The 22225-nt window shown below is 41.0% G+C and overlaps 1 protein-coding gene across 4 annotated transcripts in view; it reads left to right on the top strand.

Annotated features, from left to right (window-relative positions):
- kiaa1549la (KIAA1549-like a) overlaps positions 1 to 22225 on the top strand; it is a 187394-nt gene that overhangs the window by 136896 nt on the left and 28273 nt on the right. For all 4 annotated transcript variants that reach the window (XM_034085732.2, XM_034085730.2, XM_034085731.2 and 1 more), the window contains 2 exons: positions 6525 to 6721; positions 20064 to 20197. In XM_034085732.2, coding sequence (XP_033941623.1) covers positions 6525 to 6721; positions 20064 to 20197 — 331 coding nt within the window. The remainder of the gene's footprint in view (positions 1 to 6524; positions 6722 to 20063; positions 20198 to 22225) is intronic.

The raw sequence follows: 22225 nt of genomic DNA, 5'->3' as shown, positions 1-22225 counted from the left end.
GGGGGAGCTTGCCCCCGGACCCCCCTAGAGGAGGTGAGGTCCACCACCTGCCCACACCCCCTGCTAAATTGTCTCAGCCACATTGAGGATGCTACCTAGGCCCATGTTTTATTCCATGTGTCAAGTCAGGCAAATTGGGTCAAAATGTTATTGCATCAATGATCTGTTAACATTAAAATCACTAAATATATGCTGTAACTATTTTGCTCTAGGCAACTCAAGGGCTCAGGTAATGTGATTACTATATGAATAATTGTCCAAAATAACATTAAATGCATAGGGTTTTTTGTTAAGTAACATACTTTCGTCGCCGGCCGGCCGATACATGCCGCGCATTAAGTGGGCCTGTCTGTCAATTAATCCTGGGCCACTTTTTCCCCCAGTCCGCCCCTGCACTCGGCTATCAGTTACCATGCAGGACAAGCTAAAGCTGCTGATCAATACTTTATATTAGGTGAGCATGTGTGTTTAAGCATTAAAGAGTGATTGTGCAGAGTCGGGCGTGCTTCATCACGCTGCACGTACACTGTGCAGCCGGAAGATTCTTCAAAATGGCTTTTACTCCCTCTGTGCCTTCCTCTTGTATTGGATAGTAGGCTTACATGCGGAGCACAATAAAGGTGGAATCAGCAGAAGTAGAGGCAATCCATTCCCATTTGTAAAGTGTTCAATGAAAGAACAGCGCAGAGGCTGACATTTAAAGAGCTCAAGGTATTTTGCATGTTGTTGCATCATGGCCCCTAACTGCCCCAGGAGGAGTTTACTAAGCGGCGCAGGGACATACTGATGCGCCCACTCCTCTCTTTTGTGTTTCTTATTTTACTTCTTAAATGTCTTTGGTAAGTTTTTTGTTGTTGCTGCAGCTTCAACTGCTCGCCCTGCTAGAGCTGCATCTAAATCAATATGGCCGCATGGGGATTAGAGCATATATTGTCCATCTGCTGTACCTCATCAAGCTGCTGTTGGCTGTTGCTCCGAGTTAAAATTAGACGAGAGGAGAGGCTTCTGTTTGATAGTGCAGGAAAGGAAAACAAGGGTGGATCATTTGGTGGCCCAGCGAAGGCTCGTGTGTCACTTCATGTGACAACTTTCTGTAACAGAATTGATTAGACGCAGCTTCTTTCCTTCTCTTGTTCTCCGTCACTCTCCTAAATGGATGTGTAGGAGAACCACCATTCATCTCTGACAGACTGATCAGAGGCTATACTACAAGCCCTGTCTGCAGTCTTCATTCCACTAAGCGGCTCACACAAGATGAAACGTGGCCATTTGTTAAGTCAACACGCCGTCAGTGGACAGTTGAAGAGAGGCAGAGGTGGAGGAGAAAAGAGGAGGCAGAGGCAAACATGAAATGAGGATGTGTGAAAGAAGAGACAGAAGCGATAAGACCTTGAGCCAGTGCGGTAAAATAGGAGTCGTGATATGTCAGGCACTCTCCATGGTTACACCCCTCGGCCCTGTCATTTCTGAGAATCCATACAGTCTCTAGCATGACATCCATTACCCAGCAGCCACTGAGTGACACCTCTTTTACTGTCGATGTGCAGGTCGTCACGCTCAGTTCAACACCCCTGACACCACATCTACTGTTTCCTCCCAATAAGTCATACACATAATGCAGTGATGGTACGGCAAGGCAAGTTTATTTTATTTATATAGCACCTTTCAACACAAGGCAATTCAAAGTGCTTTACAAAAAATGAAAGACATTAAGAAAATGGCATTTAAAATCAGTCATTAAAAAGAAAAGATAATAAAATAAACATTAAAAGGAAAAATACATGGATAAAAGTTACCGTGCAGTTTAAGATGTGAATAGTTCAATTAAAAGCAGCGACAAAAAGAAAAGTCTTCTTGCTGGATTTAAAAGTAGTCAGAGTTTCAGCGGACCTGCAGGTTTCTGGGAGTTTGTTCCAGATGTTTGGAGCATAATAACTGAACGCTGCTTCTCCATGTTTAGTTCTGACTCTGGGGACAGAAAGCTGACCAGTCCCTGAAGACCTGAGAGATCTGGATGGTTCATAATTTAGCAGGAGGTCAGAAATGTAATTTGGGCCTAAACCATTCAGTGCTTTATAAACCAGCAGCTGTATTTTGAAATATATTCTTTGACACACAGGAAGCCAGTGTAAAGACTTCAGAACAGGAGTGATGTGATCCACTTTCTTAGTGTCAGTGAGGACTCGAGCAGCGGCGTTCTGAATCAGCTGCAGCTTCCTAATAGATTTGTTTGTGAGACCTGTAAAGACACCATTACAGAAGATACAGTATATAAATACTGAAGATAAAAGCATGGACAAGTTTTTCCAAATCCTGCTGTGACATTAGTCTTTTAATCCTAGATATGTTCTTTAGGTGATAGTAGGCTGATTGAGTAACTGTTTTAATGTGACTGTTGAAACTCAGGTCAGTCCATGACTACACCTAGATTTCTGGCTTTATCTGTTGTTTTGAACATTGCAAACTGAAGCTCAGCGCTAACTTTTATACGTTCTGCCTTGGCTCCAAAAACCATTACCTCAGTTTTATCTTTGTTTAATTGGAGAAAGTTCTGACACATCCAGTCATTGATTTGTTCAATGCACTTACTCAGTGTTTGAATTGGAGCATAGTCTCCTGGTGAAATTGTTACGTAAATGTGTGTGTCATCCGCATAGCTATGGTAACTTATTTTGTTGTTCTTCATTATCTGAGCCAGTGGTAGCATGTAGATGTTAACCCTTGTGTGGTGTTCGGGTCAAATTGACCCGATTTCCATTTTCAATGAATACAAAAAAATATAAGGATATTTTTTCAATACCAGGACAGACAGACAGAGAAAAACACACAAACTAAACACACACACACACACACACACACACACACACACACACACACACACACACACACACACACACACACACACACACACACACACACACACACACACACACACACACACACACACACACACACACACACACACACACACACACACACACACACACACACACACACACACACACACACACGCACACACACACACACAAACCAACACGTTCTCACTCTCATCCCGTCACATATTGACGGACGGTCAGGGCCCCTCCCCGTCGCTATATTACGTACAGGGTACCCCTTTCCCGTCATTTTCTACGGGCAGGGCGTCCCATAGACCTTCATTGCGGACACAGCGGACCCCTTGCCCGTCAGGCTTCTACGGGAAGGGCGTCCATAGACCTTCATAATGCCTATTTTAAGGTTCATTTGGCCATTAAAATGCGTTTTGATGTCATTTTATGCGAGTAATGAGTTTTTATTTCTGATTATTTGTGCAGTACATGTACATGATGTTTAGTTTGCTAGTTATGACGAAGATTACTTCATGAATGTGTACACATTCATGGTTGCTAAGGTGGTTGCTATGGACGCTGCAACAGCTCCCAGACCACGTGATCAACAACAATGGCTGTCCTTCGTGTTATTCTCGGTGGAAAAATGCCTATTTTATGGTTCATTTGGCCATTAAAATGCGTTTTGATGTCATTGTATGCGAGTAATGAGTTTTTATTTCTGATTATTTGTGCAGTACATGTACATGATGTTTAGTTTGCTAGTTATGACGAAGATTACCTTACGTCTGTGAGGAAAATACATGGGGCTCAGAGCCTCGTATTTTTAAAATCTTTTTTTCCTTCTAATTTGTTATTCTTTTCAAAATAACACACTGTTATTTACTCACCAATAACATACAATTATCCTTGCTTTTATTTATTGGATTAATTGCATAATCTCGGTCTTTTTTGATGTGCGTCAGGAACTTAATTTCAAAATAAAAATAACCGGAAACAGACGTGGGCATTTCGAGCGATTTTAATGGCCAAATGAACCTTAAAATAGGCATTATGGACTATGGACGCCCTTCCCGTAGAAGCCTGACGGTCAAGGGGTCCGCTGTCCGCAATGAAGGTCCATGGGACGCCCTTCCCGTAGAAACCTGACGGTCAAGGGGTCCGCTGTCCGCAATGAAGGTCTATGGGACGCCCTGCCCGTAGAAAATGACGGGAAAGGGGTACCCTGTACGTAATATAGCGACGGGGAGGGGCCCTGACCGTCCGTCAATATGTGACGGGATGGGAGTGAGAACGTGTTGCGCGCACACACACACACACACACACACACACACACACACACACACACACACACACACACACACACACACACACACACACACACACACACACACACACACACACACACAGTTAACCCCCTTTCTAACCTTTGAACAGCCTGACGCCATAGGCCAGTGCTTCTCAAAGTGGTGGTGGTCCGTGAGTGCCCCCTAGTGGTCCGTGAGTATATTAGTAACATTTCACATTTGAAATACATAAATAAATAAAAGTTTTTCGCACTCTCGCGGGAATATCTCCACAATGGAGCGGGCTTAAGTTTCACCTTCGATTGCATGATATAGCCCAGCGCAACACCTTCATCACACATGTTTCCACTTGTTTGTACCATTTTCAGGCGATTTGTAATCTGTTCTAGAAAAACGATGTGTTTTTGGATATTTTTGGAGTTAGGTGGTCCGCGAGTGTTTTTTTATTGGTTAAGTGGTCCTTGGTATGAACAAGTTTGAGAAACACTGCCATAGGCAGATGATCACTAGCACTCTCCATACATCTTTCACACGATAGTCACAACTGTCACCATGCATCACTTCAGCCTTTAAAAGGTGCGTGCACATACCCACACCATCAATCCATATATTAATGCCTATTTCCTCTCTTTCTCACTCTATATGACCATATATCAATTTACCGACATCCATCCACAGCTACAGCCACGTGTGTTTAAACTAGATGATGGCTGAGTGGTGTGTCTGACTGATGAATTATTAACAACGCCGTCCACGTGGATGCCCGAGCCGCCTAACCTCACATGCACTCAGAATTAAGCATGCATCCTCCTCACACGCATCAGGCGTCCAATTTTAGAGCCGCTCAAAATAGAAAAGGGGAGAAAACAGTTATGTAACCCAACCTCGTTCTCTATTCTGTCAATTGAAAGGCATTTAGTAATACAATGAATGTGTCCAGACCTCTGAGGCTTAAGTAAAACACATCTTCTGCAGCTTTTGTCTCTTTATGCCAAAACCCCTGACTTCAAAGGTGCTGTGAAGAGCTTCACTCTTTATATATTTGTTCAACCTTTTCATTATGCATGCCAGCTGTGGTGTTCAGAGACTGATAATACAACGTATTCAGGAAGGGAGGTCCATCCAATTAACTTTATCTGAAATTGGAGAAACACGATGTTCTTTGTAAATTATTATTCAGGAGACCACGTCAAGGTAGCTGCAAGTCATTGCTTTGTTTATATTGGAGTCAAATGCCTTAATCCATTTGTTTCTTTTGGTTGTTCCTGGATTTTAAAGTGGTGGTTTATTTGATATAATCAAATATCCATCGTCACCGAAAAATCTCAGATTCTAAATATTCACGCACATGGGAAGTCAAGGACACACCTTTACTTCAGCCCAACCTGTCTGCGATACATTTAACCAAAAATATCATTTGCTGACTCCAGTTTCTTCGATAGCCATAACAGTCGACTTAAATAACTATATATTTAATCTGTGTATTGACTAACTGATTATTATAAAAAATCATACATTTTAAGATGTAAAACAAGATGAGGCTTTTTTCCTTTTTAAAAACATTTGTGGTGAAACTGAAATGAATTTGAATGTTCTACTGCAGCGAATCACATGTCCTTGGTCTTCCTTTTAGGCAGACAATATAATACCCAAAATACAGAAGTGTATTTTATTTAATGATTTTCTGATGGTGTTCCCTTTCTCTGCATTAACCATGTTATACTTCTTTTCAAATAGAGAGCTTGTTTTCATGTAGCCATTCAAGGTTTTTAAACTCAAAGCTTAAACCAGTATTGTCATTGTGAAATCAGGCAGACAGTCACATTAACTAATGTCATGACCACAACACACAAGAGATGCAGACTTTAAAACGACAATTAGCTTTCATGATAAAGTTATCTTATGATGTCTTTGCTATACTTTTCTATGCCAATTTGAAACAATCGTTATGATGTCAAAATGTGCTAAATATGTTGCGGAAGACTTATCACTCATTGCACATTAGCGTGACAAATACATGCCGTTGACTCGCATTATCTTTCTCACCAATTATCATCCTGTGCTTTGTAGAGTGTAGTAAGATGTACTGTACAGTGACATTCAAGTGTGTTGCCTTTGGCTGTTTGTGCATGTGCTTTACTTCCTGAGTTGCTTGATGTGCATCACTCCGACAGGCAAACTGAAAACAACACCCATTGGATAAACACAAGAATGACCTTTTCTGAGTTGTTGTTGTTTATCCATTTGGAAATCAAACACTGACATATCTTCTTGGCCAGTCAGTTTGAAACTCACTTCCTGACGTGTTGATGCACGTTGCCATGTCTGTGACCTTGTAAGAATGGAGGTTCCTCTGACTCCTGGTGCGTGTCATCCTTTTCTCTGCCAGCCTGTTCAGGGCTTTGACTACGCCAAGAAGCACATGGGTCGGACTGGGGACGATGCCGTCTCCGTCACCAAGGATACGCTGGTGCTGGTGGGGCTGCCTGTACGAGATGCTCCTCTGTCAATGTCGCTGGATAAGAAGGTCCACCAGGATGGGACCGGCAGCAAGAGGCCTCCGTCTGCTGACATACACAAAGGAGGGTAAGACTGCCAGTCTGAATGACTCTAAAGAACTGAGGGAAACTGCACAACCTTCAGTACATCTTTTTTATTGCTAATTTCTAACACTTTCATTCACAAATATTCATTAGCGCAGCAATTGCTTTTATCCAGTGGTGAACAATTCCTTAGCACATTTATTAAATTAATGCATTTTTGATATTTTTCTAGTATTCTCGTTTTCTGAAACTTCACACTTCCACTTCACTACATCTTAGAGGAACATGTTGTACCATTATCTCCACTACTTTTATTTAAAATCCCTAGATCAGGGGTGTCAAACTCAATTTCATCACGGGCCACATTCACATAAGGGTTGCACTCAAAGGGCCGGTTGTAACGATATAAATATATAATATAAATATAAAATAATGTATTATATTACATTATTGCCTCTGAATTGGATTATTATCGGATAGGATAATAACTTAGTTATTAACTACGTCTGAAAGCAGAAGTCCAGGTCTCTTCAGTGCGCATGTCACAAAACGAGATGCATTGTGGGACATGTAGTTTATGGGCCACCTGCTTCTGTAAAGTGGCATGTAACCGGTATAATAAACGTATTATATTCTTTGCAAGCTCTTGCGGGGCCACATAAAATGAAGTTGCGGGCCGGATTTGGCCCCCGGGCCTTGAGTTTGAGACCCCTGCCCTAGATACTAGTAATTGTTCAAAATTCAAATGACTGATTTCATTTATAATTAATGCATTAATTAGACATTACATATACTTGGAGTAAATTACCCTGCAGTATATAAACACATGAAATAAGCTTCACCTTAACCAGCTGCAACAAACACATTCATGAATCAATAATAATAACTCTGAACTTCTGAAATCCTTTAAGTATGGATGCTAACATTGTTGTGCTTTTACTTAAATCACATTTTAATTCAGAATTTGTAATTATAACACAGTATTTCAACACTATGGTACAAGATCGGAGTACTTTTTCAACCGCTGTTACTATCCAAAAGCATCGTCATGGGGACATCTTAAGAACCTGATTATTGTGTGCCTTAATGTTGTTTGGAAACAGTACAGTACGCTAATTTGCATATTTAAAGGCAGACTCCTTACTCAGCTGTAATAGATGTCAGTCTGCAGAGAGGGCACTGCTCACATCACCACACACCATTCATATGAGACGTAGATGTGTTGGCAAAGCCTGCTAATTGAAATCATCCCATTAGCCTGTGATTCTGCACAGGTTTAGCAGTCTGAGGAGTTGAATGGATGTTCCCAGCTGGAAGCATTGTGAAGGAGCAGCTGTGTCAATTATCGAACAAGCCAAGACTCGACCCCACGCTTGAGAGCGGGAAACATCAGTGTTTGTTTGCGCGTGGCAGTGTTAAGCCAGAGAGAAGCCAACAGTAAGCAGAGCACACTGCGACAGATTGACACGATGGGAAGATAAGTCCAGTGTTAACAAGAAGCTGTTTGGAGACAGAAAGACACAATCCACGTATTTAAAGGCACATTTAGAGGAAACAAAATACTAGGTGTAGCCGCCTTTGTCCTAAAACCAAAATAAACAAGCCAAAAAGCAGAATTAAACAGCCGCTGAGGCACCAGGAAGTGAATGACAAGTTCAGTTATCTCGCGTTTTAACAATCAAACATACAAAGAGTTTTTTCATTTCCCTGGTAAACACGATATGCCTTTTCCAAAGCAAACCACATTACCGATCGCCTAGTGCCTGCTGCTGCCTTCAAAATAAAAGTCAAATTAACTTAAAACTAACACCAAACAATAATGATCAAATTATCATTTATTTGTATGTTGATGCAAGATAAGTTTTCAGCAGAACCATACATTTAATTTAAAACTTTATTTATCCAGATTGTCCATTGAGATCATAGATCTCTTTTTCAAGGGAGACCTGCAGCAATTAGGTTCCACATAAAACAACATAAAACAATAGAGGATATCATACAACATATTTACAAGCTACATTTACATACTTATCAACATTTACAAATACCCATAGCTTCAAAGAGCATTTCACTTAGACTTGCTTTAAAAACATTCAGAAGAATACAATTGCTCAGTTTCAATTTTTGCTGTAGCCTGTTCCAAGCAAGTGGAGCTGCGCACATAAAAGCTGTCTTACCGAAGACAGTCCTTGCTCTTGGCACATCTAACAAGACTACATCATGTGACCTCAGACAATAGCTGCTTGCAACTCTCTGTGTTATCAGAGAGCAGATATAATACGGGAGTTTACCCAACATGGCTTTATAAATAAACGTGTACCAATGACTGAGCCTCCGTACAGTAAGTGATGGCAAACCTGCCTTGGCATACAGGGTATAGTGATGTGTAAGTGCTTTACAATTAGTGACAAATGTCAGTGCGCTGTGATAGGCGGCATCTAACTTGTCCAGGCAATAGGCAGGTGCATTCATACTGTATAGACCAGATCCCCATAGTCCAGCACAGGTAAAAAGGTCACAGTGACTAGCCTTTTCCTGGCTTCAAATGAGAAACAGGACTTGTTCCTGTAGAAGAAACCTAGCCTAACCCTCAGTTTTTTAAGCAGATTAGTGACCTGAAGTTTAAAAGTGAGACAATCATCAAGCCCCAAGTATTTGTAACAGGCAACCCACTTCAAGTATTTTTCCTTGCACAGTTACAATATCCAAAACAGGCTCTGGTGTCTTTTTTGCTTTTGAAAAGAGCATTACCTTGGTTTTATCCACATTTAAAAGAAGCTTTAATTCAGAGAGCTGAGTCTGAATAATGTTAAAAACAGCCTGTAATTTAACACCAGCCTCCTTAATGGAGGGACCTGCACAGTACATCACGGTATCATACGCATAAAAATGTAAAGTAGCTTCATCCACATTTTCACCTACGCTGTTGATATATATGGAGAATAAAAGTGGACCTAAAACAGAACCTTGAGGAACACCATTAGAAATGTTTAACCACTCAGAAGACAGCCCATCAAAATGAACACATTGGGACCTTTCAGAGAGGTAGTTTACAAACCACCCCACTGCATGGCTGGATATGCCTATACTGAGTAGCCTCTGCTTTAAGATGCGATGATCGACGGTGTCAAATGCTTTGGAAAGGTCAATAAACAGAGCTGCACAACTCTGCTTATTATATAAAATACTCGTAATGTCATTCACCACTTTCATTGTGGCAGTGATGGTGCTGTGTTGCTTTCTGAAGCCTGACTGATGTTTAGACAGGATGTCATTTATACATAAAAACTCCTTTACTTGTTCACTCACAAGTCGTTCGAGCACCTTAGCCAGAACTGACAATTTAGAGATTGGCCTATAGTTATTTAAAATAGTTGCCTCCCCTCCTTTCAGAAAAGGCAAGACATAAGCAGACTTCCATACTTTTGGAATTGCATTTGTGCTGAGGGAGAGGTTAAAACGAGTAGTGAGAGGAGGAGCAATACAATCTGCAGCTATCTTTAAAAAGAAAGGTTCTAAGTTGTCCGGGCCAGCCGGTTTCTTAGGATCTAACTTAGATAATGAAGAAGATAAGAAGATTCAACTTATTGTCATTACGTAGTACAGGTACTATGAAACAAAACGGTTTCTCTGCATTTGACCCATCCTAGTGTTAGGAGCAGTGGGTTGCCATTATGTAGGGCGCCCGGGGAGCAGTGTAGGGAACGGTGCCTTGCTCAGGGACACCTCGGTAGCACTTGGTCTTTCCGGGACTTGAACTGGTGACCTTCCAGTTGCCAAGCCAAGTCCCTATGGACTTCGCCACCACCGCCCCATTATCTTCATTTCCATTAACAGTAAAATGAGTAAAACTGAAAGTGTTTTCCAGACCACATTGTTGCATTAAGTGTTGAGGTGTGACAATTATCTTCGACATAAATCCCTTTATCTATTTAGTCTCGTCTTTTTCCTTCTTTCCATTTTGTATATACGTTTTATTTGAGATAGTGTAGAGATTTTCTTTTTGTTTATTGTTTTGGGCCAGAGAGTGCAGACACAGTGTTGAAAGGGGGAAGTAGAGGTTTTATAACAAATAAATGAAGCTTAGTGCACTGATCTCCAAATCAGAATGTTACCGGTTCAATACCACCTCTTGCAGTGCACGTGTCAAAGTACCCTTGTGCCAGATACTGAACCTCTAACTGCTCCCGTAAGGCATGTCTACGGTATTGAACTGTGTGTAAGTCGCTTTGGATAAATGCGTCAGCTAAATGTCATTAAGTTAAGTCTGCAGGTCTCCCTTGAAAAAGAGATCATTGATCTCAATGGGATTTTACCTGGATAAATAAAGGTTTAAAAAAAATAAAAATAATAATAACAATATGAATATAGAAAACACGGCAAGGTGGTTCTACCGAACAGCATGAAAATAAAAGTTGAAATATGAAATCTTGCAAAACAAAGTATAGCTCTAACACAAGGTGATTTGAACAGCGCTGTTCCACCAATGATGTGTGATGACTGCAGAGGAGAAGTGAAGGTGCCACATGGATCGCATTATTATGGATGGATAATTGCAACAGTAATTCTGAGCTGTTAACAGCCTCACACCTCTGAGCCATGGTCGGACACATTCACTGAATCCTGGTGGGATGGAAAGGTTTCCTTTAGCAACAATAAGCTGTTTATTCTCACATTGATGCAATCATCATTTCAAACCTTTTTTGAATGAAGGTTTTAAATAAAAATAGAAACACTGTCCCTGCGTGAGTGAGGGGGTTTATTACTGATGATTCACACTTCCCCTTTAAATGACTCAGGCCTCAGGATACATCTGCTGGACCCCATGGAGCCAGCTGTATGATCTCATGTGAACACAGGCTGGCCATATTCTCCTCCACTCAGAGATACTGCACCGTCTAGCAACTGTTAGCATCCCTTTGCACAGCCTCAGCTACTGCAGCTGAAATATAAGCAACAATATAAATGCAACACTTTTGTTTTTGCTCCCATTTTTCATGAGATGAACTCAAAGATCAAAACCATTTTCTATATACACAAAATAACTATTGGCATGCTGACAGCAGGAATGTCCACCAGAGCTGTTGCCCGTGAATGGAATGTTCATTTCTCTACCATAAGCCGTCTCCAAAGGCGTTTCAGAGAATTTGGCAGTACATCCAACCGGCCTCACAACCGCAGACCACGTGTAACCACATCTGCCCAGGACCTCCACATCCAGCATGTTCACCTCCAAGATGGTCTGAGACCAGCCACTCGGACAGCTGCTGCAACAATCGGTTTGCATAACCAAAGCATTTCTGCACAAACTGTCAGAAAGCGTCTCAGGGAAGCTCATCTGCATGCTCGTCGTCCTCATCGGGGTCTCCACCTGACTCCGGTTCGTCGTCGTAACCGACTTGAGTGGGCAAATGCTCACATTCGATGGCGTCTGCCACGTTGGAGAGGTGTTCTCTTCACGGATGAATCCCGGTTTTCACTGTTCAGGGCAGATGGCAGACGGTGTGTGAATGGAGTGGCCCATGGTGGTGGTGGGGTTATGGTATGGGCAGGCGTATGTTATGGACGTCGAACACAGGTGCATTTTATTGATGGCATTGTGAATGCACAGAGATACCGTGATGAGATCCTGAGGCCCATTGTTGTGCCATTCATCCACGACCATCACCTCATGGTGCAGCATGATAATGCACGGCCCCATGTTGCAAGGATCTGTACACGATTCCTGGAGGCTGAAAACATCCCAGTTCTTGCATGGCCAGCATACTCACCGGACATGTCACCCATTGAGCATGTTTGGGATGCTCTGGATCGGCGTATACGACAGCGTGTTCCAGTTCCTGCCAATATCCAGCAACTTGGCACAGCCATTGAAGAGGAGTGGACCAACATTCCACAGGCCACAATCAACAACCTGATCAACTCTATGCGAAGGAGATGTGTTGCACTGCGTGAGGCAAATGGTGGTCACACCAGATACTGACTGGCTTTCGGACCCCCCCAGACCCCCCCAATAAAGCAAAACTGCACGTTTCAGAGTGGCCTTTTATTGTGGCCAGCCTAAGGCACACCTGTGCAATAATCATGCTGTCTAATCAGCATCTTGATATGCACACCTGTGAGGTGGGATGGATTATCTCGGCAAAGGAGAAGTGCTCACTGTCACAGATTTGTTCAGATTTGTGAACAATATTTGAGAGAAATGGTTATTTTGTGTATATAGAAAATGTTTTAGATCTTTGAGTTCATCTCATGAAAAATGGGAGCAAAAACAAAAGTGTTGCATTTATATTTTTGTTCAGTGTAGTAATAATTCATTCTTTATATACAGCATTACCATATTTGCTGTTATATATTTTTCAAATGTTTCCCAGATGAGAACATTTGATAACTCCTTAAAACCTACAGACATAAAATACAAAGAGCTTCACCAGAAGCAACTTCTTTACAGATTTAAATTAAACATGAACACCCCATAAATCATTTTAGAAATAATCATACTTTAATCCCAACATCAAAGTAATGTCTGTATAGTTTTCAAGTTTGGCAACAAAAGACTATTGATCTCAGTCTCTCTTCGTCAACTTTCTTAAAATATGCAAAAAGGGAAACACACAGTGAATAGGAATTCAAGACATGAAATAGTACAGATGGGAAATTCTAGAGATACTATATATACAGCTCTGGAAAAAATAAAGAGACCACAATTGTTCTTAAATCTCAATCTCTACCTGTATGGCAGCCAGTGTCCTTTGAATTTCAACACAGATAAATGTTTTCAGTATTTTATCAAATTAACTTAAAAATTGTATATTTTACTTAACACATATCTATAAATAGTAAAACCAGCAGTGGTCTCTTAATTTTGTCCAGAGCTGTATGTATAGATATGTGTGTGTTTAGCCAAATGATTTAAGTGTAATGTAAACATGGATGTAGTGAATATCTTTAAGAAGTTGTTACCTGGTGTTGCACAGGTGTTATTTTAATTTTCATCAAGTGCATGCAAAATACTGTAGCACAGATTTGTGTAAAAATCAAAGTTTTGTTTTTTTTGCTCAGTATTTAAAGACTTTGTTGTGAAAAGTACAAATCATGTTTTATCATAGTTTTTAATTTATTTCAAAGGTTGATTCTGTATAATCTGTATGCATCATATACAGTACATGTTAAGCAAGAGAAGTATTAATAGCAGTAGAAAATAATTTGAACACAGAATTGTATCAACTTTTTTAAATGTAGCAGTCCAAATTATTACTTATAGCTTCCTCACCAACTTCCCTATTTAATATAAATACAGTTCTCATTCATAACACTCCGTTCGATGTCTCACTATGGGATGCGCCTCATCGCGGAGCAAACAGAAGCATCAATCTCATTACAAATTGTATTTATTATTTTTGGAGGAACATTTTTCTTTGTCTCTTCCAGTAAAAAAGAAAAGAACTAAAAGAATTAGCAACACTGGATGTTGGAAACTAACACATGTTGAGCCTCTGCTTTCCCACACATTTTTACAGGTTGTAAAAAAAAAAATCCCGCACCCCTGACTCATTTTCAGGAAAGTGGTAGTGGTAGTTTTCAGATAATTATATTTTAGAAAACATGTGCAAGAAATTGAGAAATTGTGAGTTATATGAGAAGCAAACATGAAGTGAGCCCCTCGTCTTACTTTCCTATAAGATAATGTAGAGAAAACCCAGAACACAGAATGCTTTTGCAACTTCATTTCAACGCTGAGTAAAGTTGTCTTCAGTTATTTCAGAGGTGTGTGTCTTATCAGAAACATGACGACCAATGTCAGCGACAGAAGTCAAACGGCCGATAAACAGATGTCCGTTTGTCCTGAAAGGCACTGAGGGCATAAAGTGGATTAGTTTAGTTCACTGGGTACTCTACTGTCTGGGATTACTGTACATGAGATTAGAAAGCTATGGTGGATATTGCTAAATTTAGGTTGCGTTTTATGTTTATTTGACTCATCCTGGCATTTAATTTATAAAATTCTTCCATATATTCCATCTGTCTTTACCATTCATTTTTCTGCACTAATCTTCTTTATTACTGCTATTCTTATGCACCAGCAATGATTTGTCAACATCTGTCGTAATCTTGCAGTTTTAAAAGCATTTACCTAAATGTCTAAACAGTTTTATCCCCAATAAATTTAACTAGGATTATAATTATAATCCTTTCTATGCATAAAATAAAGATAATTTAGAACAAAATGCTAAAACAATTTCTTAAAACTTCCACTCCTTTACTTCGAGCTACACCCACACACAGCGACATCTTTCTTTTGGGAAGTCAGAAATGAGATGCCTCCTCTCACAGAAATGCTAATTCACAAACACAGCGCCTCATATTCACACAGACTTTCTAAAGGAAAATGAAAAGCGGTGGGATTAGTTTGCTTTGCTTCCTGGGGATGATAAACACATGTATATTTATAACCCGAACTAAAGCCATGCCAGAGGGAGCCATTCAGTGCAATCATGATGACAGAGTAAACATGCCGGAAGAGCTGGCACAGTGCGATAATCAGCTTTACAAACCTGCATATACATACGCACATATATATCTTATCTGGAGCCATTCTCAAAGAAAGGTATCATGGGTTGTTCTACCACCTGGGTGTACACTCAATAGGAACGTCTGCAGAAAGGAACGTGATAGGATACGAGGGGGATTTCACACCACAGTAACAACAGGATGCAATTAGTATGGTACTTTTATAGCGGTACTGAACACACTTCTAAGGTATGTTCTCTTTTCACGAGCACAGACAGGCTTGGTGCTCAATCAGACAATCAAAGTTAGATTGGAACAGGGCCCATATAGCAGTAAAAACTAAAGCTGGATTCACTCCCTTATTCATTCATTGAATACTCCCATATGTGTATGGGGAACTCAGTATACATAAGAGATTTAAGTCACTTGGGTCCAGACAACATGCTAGCATATCATGTTAACAAACACATTAGCATTAAGCACAAAGGACAGCCGAGGTTCATGGGAACACAAGGACTTTTTTTGCGTCTTTGTCAAACAATGAATACGATAAGAAGCTAGAGAAAACCCCAATTTGACTCACACGCCATTTGTAGAGCCATGCCTCTCGAAACTTTTGATTCACTTCTCATTTATGTCACCACATTATTAACTTCCAATGTACCATTAAAATCAATAATGAACTACAATATAAACTATCTAAAAGAAGCTGTTAACCACAAGTGTCTAGGAGAAAGGGTTCACGAGTCAAAGTGGGTGTTGCTTACAAGAAACAGGTCATGCACTATGGAAAGGGCTGTGTGGTGGGTCGTGCAAACAACTTTTTAAAAAGTGACTCCGTTCATTTAATGTTATGACTCAGAGACAGTTCAGTGGCCCGTGAACTAATGTGCCATTTGATATTGGTCACTCTTTTGGCCACACCCCTGTTTGCCAATAGAATAGCGCATGAATGCATTTCCTTTGTATTGTTGCCCACTTTACGTTAACACCACTTGTGTAATGTCTAACAATCTGATTGTGCCACTTACACACATAAAAGCTTCAGTGGGTTATTACTAACTTGATTTCATTGAACAAAACAATACAATGCTCTAAGCTCGTATTAACTACAGACAATATTCAAGGACACTAACCAACATGTCTAGATGAGGGAGCCTTGAAGTAGTAAACATGCTAACTCATGTCTGGGATTAGGACTCATTTCTGCACCGCTCTATTGGCATACACACAAGTGCACACGTCCACACTTACACACTTAGGCCACATTCTGGCATCATAGGTTAACATTAACAACTGTTGGGGAACATTGTGTGACCTTTCCAACTGACCTACAAAGCAACCTTTAGAGCTGCTGGTCACACCTACAAATATATTCTACACATTCTATGGTTGCAAAGAAGCAGGGGGAAGAATAAACAAACTAGTTGACCAAATAAATACAAGACAAAGACATTTAGTATGTTCAAAATCACCCCCTACTGACTATACAGTGAACTCTTCAAACACCTTTCATTTGAAGGGTATCTTTGGTTATTTTCAACCTGCACCCTGTTTTCTCCGCTTTCTGTGACTAATTCACTACATTAATTATATTGGAGCAATTGCGCATTCAATGTTATCAATGTACATCCACTAAAAGTTTATTTTTGCCATTTACAGGCTGAGACTGTAAGGCTGCGGCCACACGAGGACGAAAACGGTCGTTTGCGTTACTGTTTAGTGTCATATAGACCGTTCGGCCACACGAGGACGACCGAATACGGCACTAAACGACTGAGGAAACAACAACGGGTCCCAAGGTGGATAGAACGGCATACGCAACGCTCTGGGGGGTCAAACCTGTACGCCCTCTATACGATCATTTTCTGATAATGATGAGGCAATAGCCCCGCCTCTCCCCACCTCTGCTGCTCACCCCCGCATCAAAGTAAACTGCACCCTGAATTCAGATTATTTATCTTTCTCTCGATATGGACCTAAATGCGAGTGAAGTCTAATCTGACAGGACGGAAACACGCAGCTCTGCCCACCTGCAGCTCCTCCCGCTGCAGCAAAACACACACTTCAAGTCAGATCATCACCCTTAGCTATTTTAATGACCTCTCAAACTCCCTAAACTAGTTATAAATATGTTTATTTTTACAGTCGGCCGGGTCACTGATTACTGGATGAGCTGCTGCATGAGACAGACACTGGCGCTGTCCGAAGAGAAGGAGGAAAAAGAGAGGCTCCATGTATTTTATTATTATAATATATAGAGTCGTTATTCATTTGTTTTAAAGCTCAATAAATAACAAAGACCTTTGACCGGCACTTTTATAATTTTGTCCGGAAGATTTCAACTTTAATACACGTTGACTGGCGGAAAACTCTGCCCTGTTCCCTCGGCCCCCACCGCGGAGAATAAACAGAAGGGCAACCATGACAACCATGCTTCTTCGCTGATTTTGTGGAGGAAGTTACAGCGCCATGTAGAGGCTCGGCATATGTACTGCAGCTTCTCCAGCGGTTGGAGCTAAACGGAGCGGTCTCGTGTGGGCAGACACTATCCGGATAACTATTGCGTGTGGACGGAAGCTTGTTTGCGATTGCGTTAATCCTATGCGTTTAGCCGTTTTCGTCCTTGTGTGGCCGCAGCTTAAATGTAAGTATCTTAAAACATTATGGAAAGAGATATTAAACATTTTTCTATGTATCACTTAATCCGCCCTGATGGGTGTGTCCAACCAAGTCCTGCCTAAATAGAAATGTTGTTCGGAAATCTTGTATTGTAAATCGTCATTCGAATGGAATTGTTGAATATATATAGTAACTAAAACATTGTAAAATAAGTAAGCTATTACACATGAACCATTATCCAACTATGCTTTAACACTTTATCTTAACATAATCTAAATTGGGTTTCCAAAAATCATATGGTCCATGACTCTGTTACGCCACATAAAACCCTTAAAATACTATCCATACATATTGAGAATACCATACCTGAAAAAAAAAGAGAATAAGATTTATTTGAATTATTGCCTAACAGTGAGACATTTGTAGACGATGAAAAAAAAAGAATAAGATTTATTTGAATTATTGCCTAACAGTGAGACATTTGTAGACGATGTAAATCAGCTGTGGTATTTCCTTGACCCAATATGAGTTAAACAAGCCAAACAATGTTAGAACCTGTTCCAGCTGTACAGCCATTCACCTGTCTGAGGAAACAGAGAGGTGTGAGCTGAATGCTAACCGCGGCGCTACGTGGAAAGACAGGAGCATTTATTCTGCTCACTGCTGCCTTCTCCAGAGGGCTGCAGAGTGTGAGGCACAACACACAAAGAGAGGCGGGAGATGCACGTTACTTTCCAGCGGCATGATTATCCATCTGTTGGCCTTCCTGCGGAGGCTCACATGGAACACACACACTGTAGTCATCCCTCCACCCTCCTACTCTCTGTCTAATTCCACATGACTTTGACTGAGACTCGGCCAGCCATTGACCGCTGCTGCTGCTGTGTGTGTGTGTGTGTGTGTGTGTGTGTGTGTGTGTGTGTGTGTGTGTGTGTGTGTGTGTGTGTGTGTGTGTGTGTGTGTGTGTGTGTGTGTGTGTGTGTGTGTGTGTGTGTGTGTGTGTGTGTGTGTGTGTGTGTTTGCACAGTCAGGGTGTTATCCTCGCCTGTGGCTCTGTAATGTCCGGTGTTGCTGATTTGTGAATCTCACACCACCTGTAGACACGCCTGTCATGTTGTTTTTGCTGCTGCCGCTTACATGCTCCTCAACAGTCAAGTGTGTGTGTTTTTGTGTGTCTATTTGGCATGCATTCATACTGAGCTGCTTCTATCAAAGCCCTTGGCTGTTCAACAACCTGCCCAACAAAATCAGGGTTGTTGCTGTTCCACTTGTCTTTTACATTTTTCCAGTGTCCGCACATTTCCTATGCTCTCATATAGGATCGTTGTGTAAATAGAAAAGCAAATACATGTCTCACAATAGAGTGGTGCAGTGAGGACTTATTTTTGTAGGTTGAGCTAAGACTTAGCATTTCACGGGCTCCAAAATCTTTCATGCATGGAACCAAAAACACGTCAGCAAAACTTTGATTTCGAGACGAGGGAACCAAAATGGATAAACGGCTAATTTGTTTCAGGATTTCAGGACTCATTCCTGCACCACTCTGTAACTGCAACCAAACAATTATTATCATTCCAAAACACATGAGCAAGTTATAAAAACCAACATTGTAATACATTTTGTTTTGAGGGAGTACTACTGCCAGAATGCGTATAGCATTGATAGCATCAGAATTCTGTGATCATACTATAATTTCTGGCGGGATTTGACTGACATTTTGTCCTTTTGTTCTATTGCTCCAACAACTATGAACGTATCAATTAGGTAATCAAGAGAAACATAATCAAAAGAAAATAACACCTTTAAGTGTAAAAAAATGGCTCTCAAATATGGAGATTTCTCACTTTTTGTCTTTTCATTTTTTTACCATATTAAACTTCTTTGGTCTGACAAAACAAGACATTTTAAGCATCACATTGCACTTTGTGAAACTGACTTTTATAGACCAAACCAATTGAAAACAAATATTAATAGGCAAAATAATCAATACTGAATATAATTATTAGTTGCAGCTCTATAACAAAATAAGTAAAAGACATGAGAAAAAGTAAAGGGAAGAAAACACATAACGAAAACATGCTCACATTACATGAACTGAGTTTTATATCTTGCTCCTTTTCAGGTTTCTTTTATAACATTTAAAGTTTGCCAGTATGTTTCCAGTATTAGCCTTGAAATGTTGTCTGTACACCCTGAGACTCACAAGCTCTCCTTCCTGTTCTTGCCTCACTCTGTTGCCATGGATACTACAGGCCGTTGCCAAGCGAGGAGGACGGCTCGGTGTCGAGCAACGGCTCCGCGAAGCTAAACACCAGCAAGAGCTCTTCAGCCCGGAGGACGGCGACCGGCAGCAGCAGCAGGAACGGGAAGGAGAGGAGCACCAATGGTGAGGGGGGGGGGGGGGGAGATATGGAGAGGGGGGCTCAGAGGGAGATACATCGATACAGAAAGGATAAAAGATGAAAGAGAATATAAGTGATGGAAAAACTCTGAGATTAATAGACAGACAAACACATAAATAGATGAATCATTTCCTTTACGTCTGCAACCACTAGAAAGACTGCCATTAGTAATAAACAAGTATTGGTCACCCTCCACACACACATCACACATTCTTACACTATTATATTTGACCCAAAGGATAATTACTAAGATCTAATATTACATTACATTACATTACATTTAGCTGACGCTTTTATCCAAAGCGACTTACAATAAGTGCATTCGACCAGGAAAACAGAATCATATAAGAACATCAGGTTTCAAAGAGCCAATCGTTTCAAGTGCTACTCAACTGGCTTTAGGTAAGCCAGTCCTTTATTAGTATATAAGTGCTCTGTTAGCAGTTCTTTGTTAGTAATTCTATCGCTCGAAGTGGAGTCGAAAGAGATGAGTTTTCAGTCTGCACCGGAAGGTGTGTAAGCTTTCTGCTGTCCTGATGTCAATGGGGAGCTCATTCCACCATTTTGGAGCCAGGATAGCAAACCCACGTGTTTTTGCTGATGGGAACTTGGGTCCCCCTCGCAGTGAGGGTGCAGCGAGCCGTTTGGTTGATGCAGAGCGTAGTGCACGTGCTGGGGTGTACGGTTTAACCATGTCCTGGATGTAGGAAGGGCCAGATCCATTCGCAGCATGGTACGCAAGTACCATTGTCTTGAAGTGGATTCTAGCAGTTACCGGAAGCCAGTGAAGGGAGCGGAGGAGCGGCATGGTGTGGGAAAATGTTGGAAGGTTGAAGACCAGACGAGCCGCTGCATTCTGGATGAGCTGCAGAGGTCGGATGGCACATGCAGGTAGACCAGCCAGGAGGGAGTTGCAGTAGTCTAGGTGTGAGATGACGAGAGCCTGGACCAGAACCTGCGTCGCTTTCTGGGTCAGCTGGGGGCGTATCTTCCTGATGTTGAAATAAATAAAGTACACATGAGCACAAACACACTCATACAGTACATGCCGTGACTCAGCTCGCTCCTGTCAGTCGTCGTCAGCGACAACACACACTCATCACATGTCTTTTCACTCATAACTGAATCAAGAGAGACATCTCAGGTGTTTGTATGTCAGTGTTTTCATCTGACTTTGTTCCAGTATGAATGGCTGAAAATGTAATATAGAGATGAGAGCTACAAGATGGCAGACATAAGCACAGCATCAAGTTACTTGAGATTGGAATCACTGAGGAAAGATAGGAACGTTGGGGAGTTCTCGGAGAGTTGTGACAGCGTTCCGTCAGATTAGGTGTTTTTCGATGCATCCAACCCACAGCATATGGTTGAGCGTTAGCAACATGACTCATCGTTAAACCTGTGAGACAAACTCTGAGGAGCTATGAAAAACAAATCAGCCAATCATGTCATTATACCAGCTGAAACAGCAACGCTGGTTTGGCTCTCACCTTGTGAGTCTGTGTATGAGTCACTGGGATGTATTCATAGGACTTGATACAGCGCTGGAGGCGGGGACTAGAGGGGGATTGTTCTGTATTCAGCTTTTAGAACATTTTACAACTTTTAGCTCCTACTGATTTACATGCTATTCAAGAGTTTGTACTGGGCAATGCATTTAACTTGTAAATATATATATTTATATATACGCTCATTTACAGACGTCTCTTTCCTGATGCGAGTTAATGGGAAGAAGTATTTCTCAGCCCAATAGCATCCCTTGACAGACACAGAAGATGTGTCATCATGGCAAAACGTGCTCCTGCAGACTCGCACTGTAGCAGGAACTTCTGCAAGTCTGTTTAATAAGCTGTACAAATGTGTCAAATAAGTCAATATGTAAGGTACTAGAACTTCCCTACTTATTTATACGTTTGCTTGATTATTTTTTGAGAAAATAGTTGTACTTTTTAATCCACCGCATCAATTTACAGTTTTAATTTGCAGATAAATATGAATAATACAAAATATAA

Source organism: Pseudochaenichthys georgianus, chromosome 6 (assembly GCF_902827115.2).
Source record: "Pseudochaenichthys georgianus chromosome 6, fPseGeo1.2, whole genome shotgun sequence".
NCBI lineage: Eukaryota > Metazoa > Chordata > Actinopteri > Perciformes > Channichthyidae > Pseudochaenichthys > Pseudochaenichthys georgianus.
The sequence above is the reverse complement of the archived record's forward strand: the minus strand, read 5'-3'. Positions and strand labels throughout refer to the sequence as shown.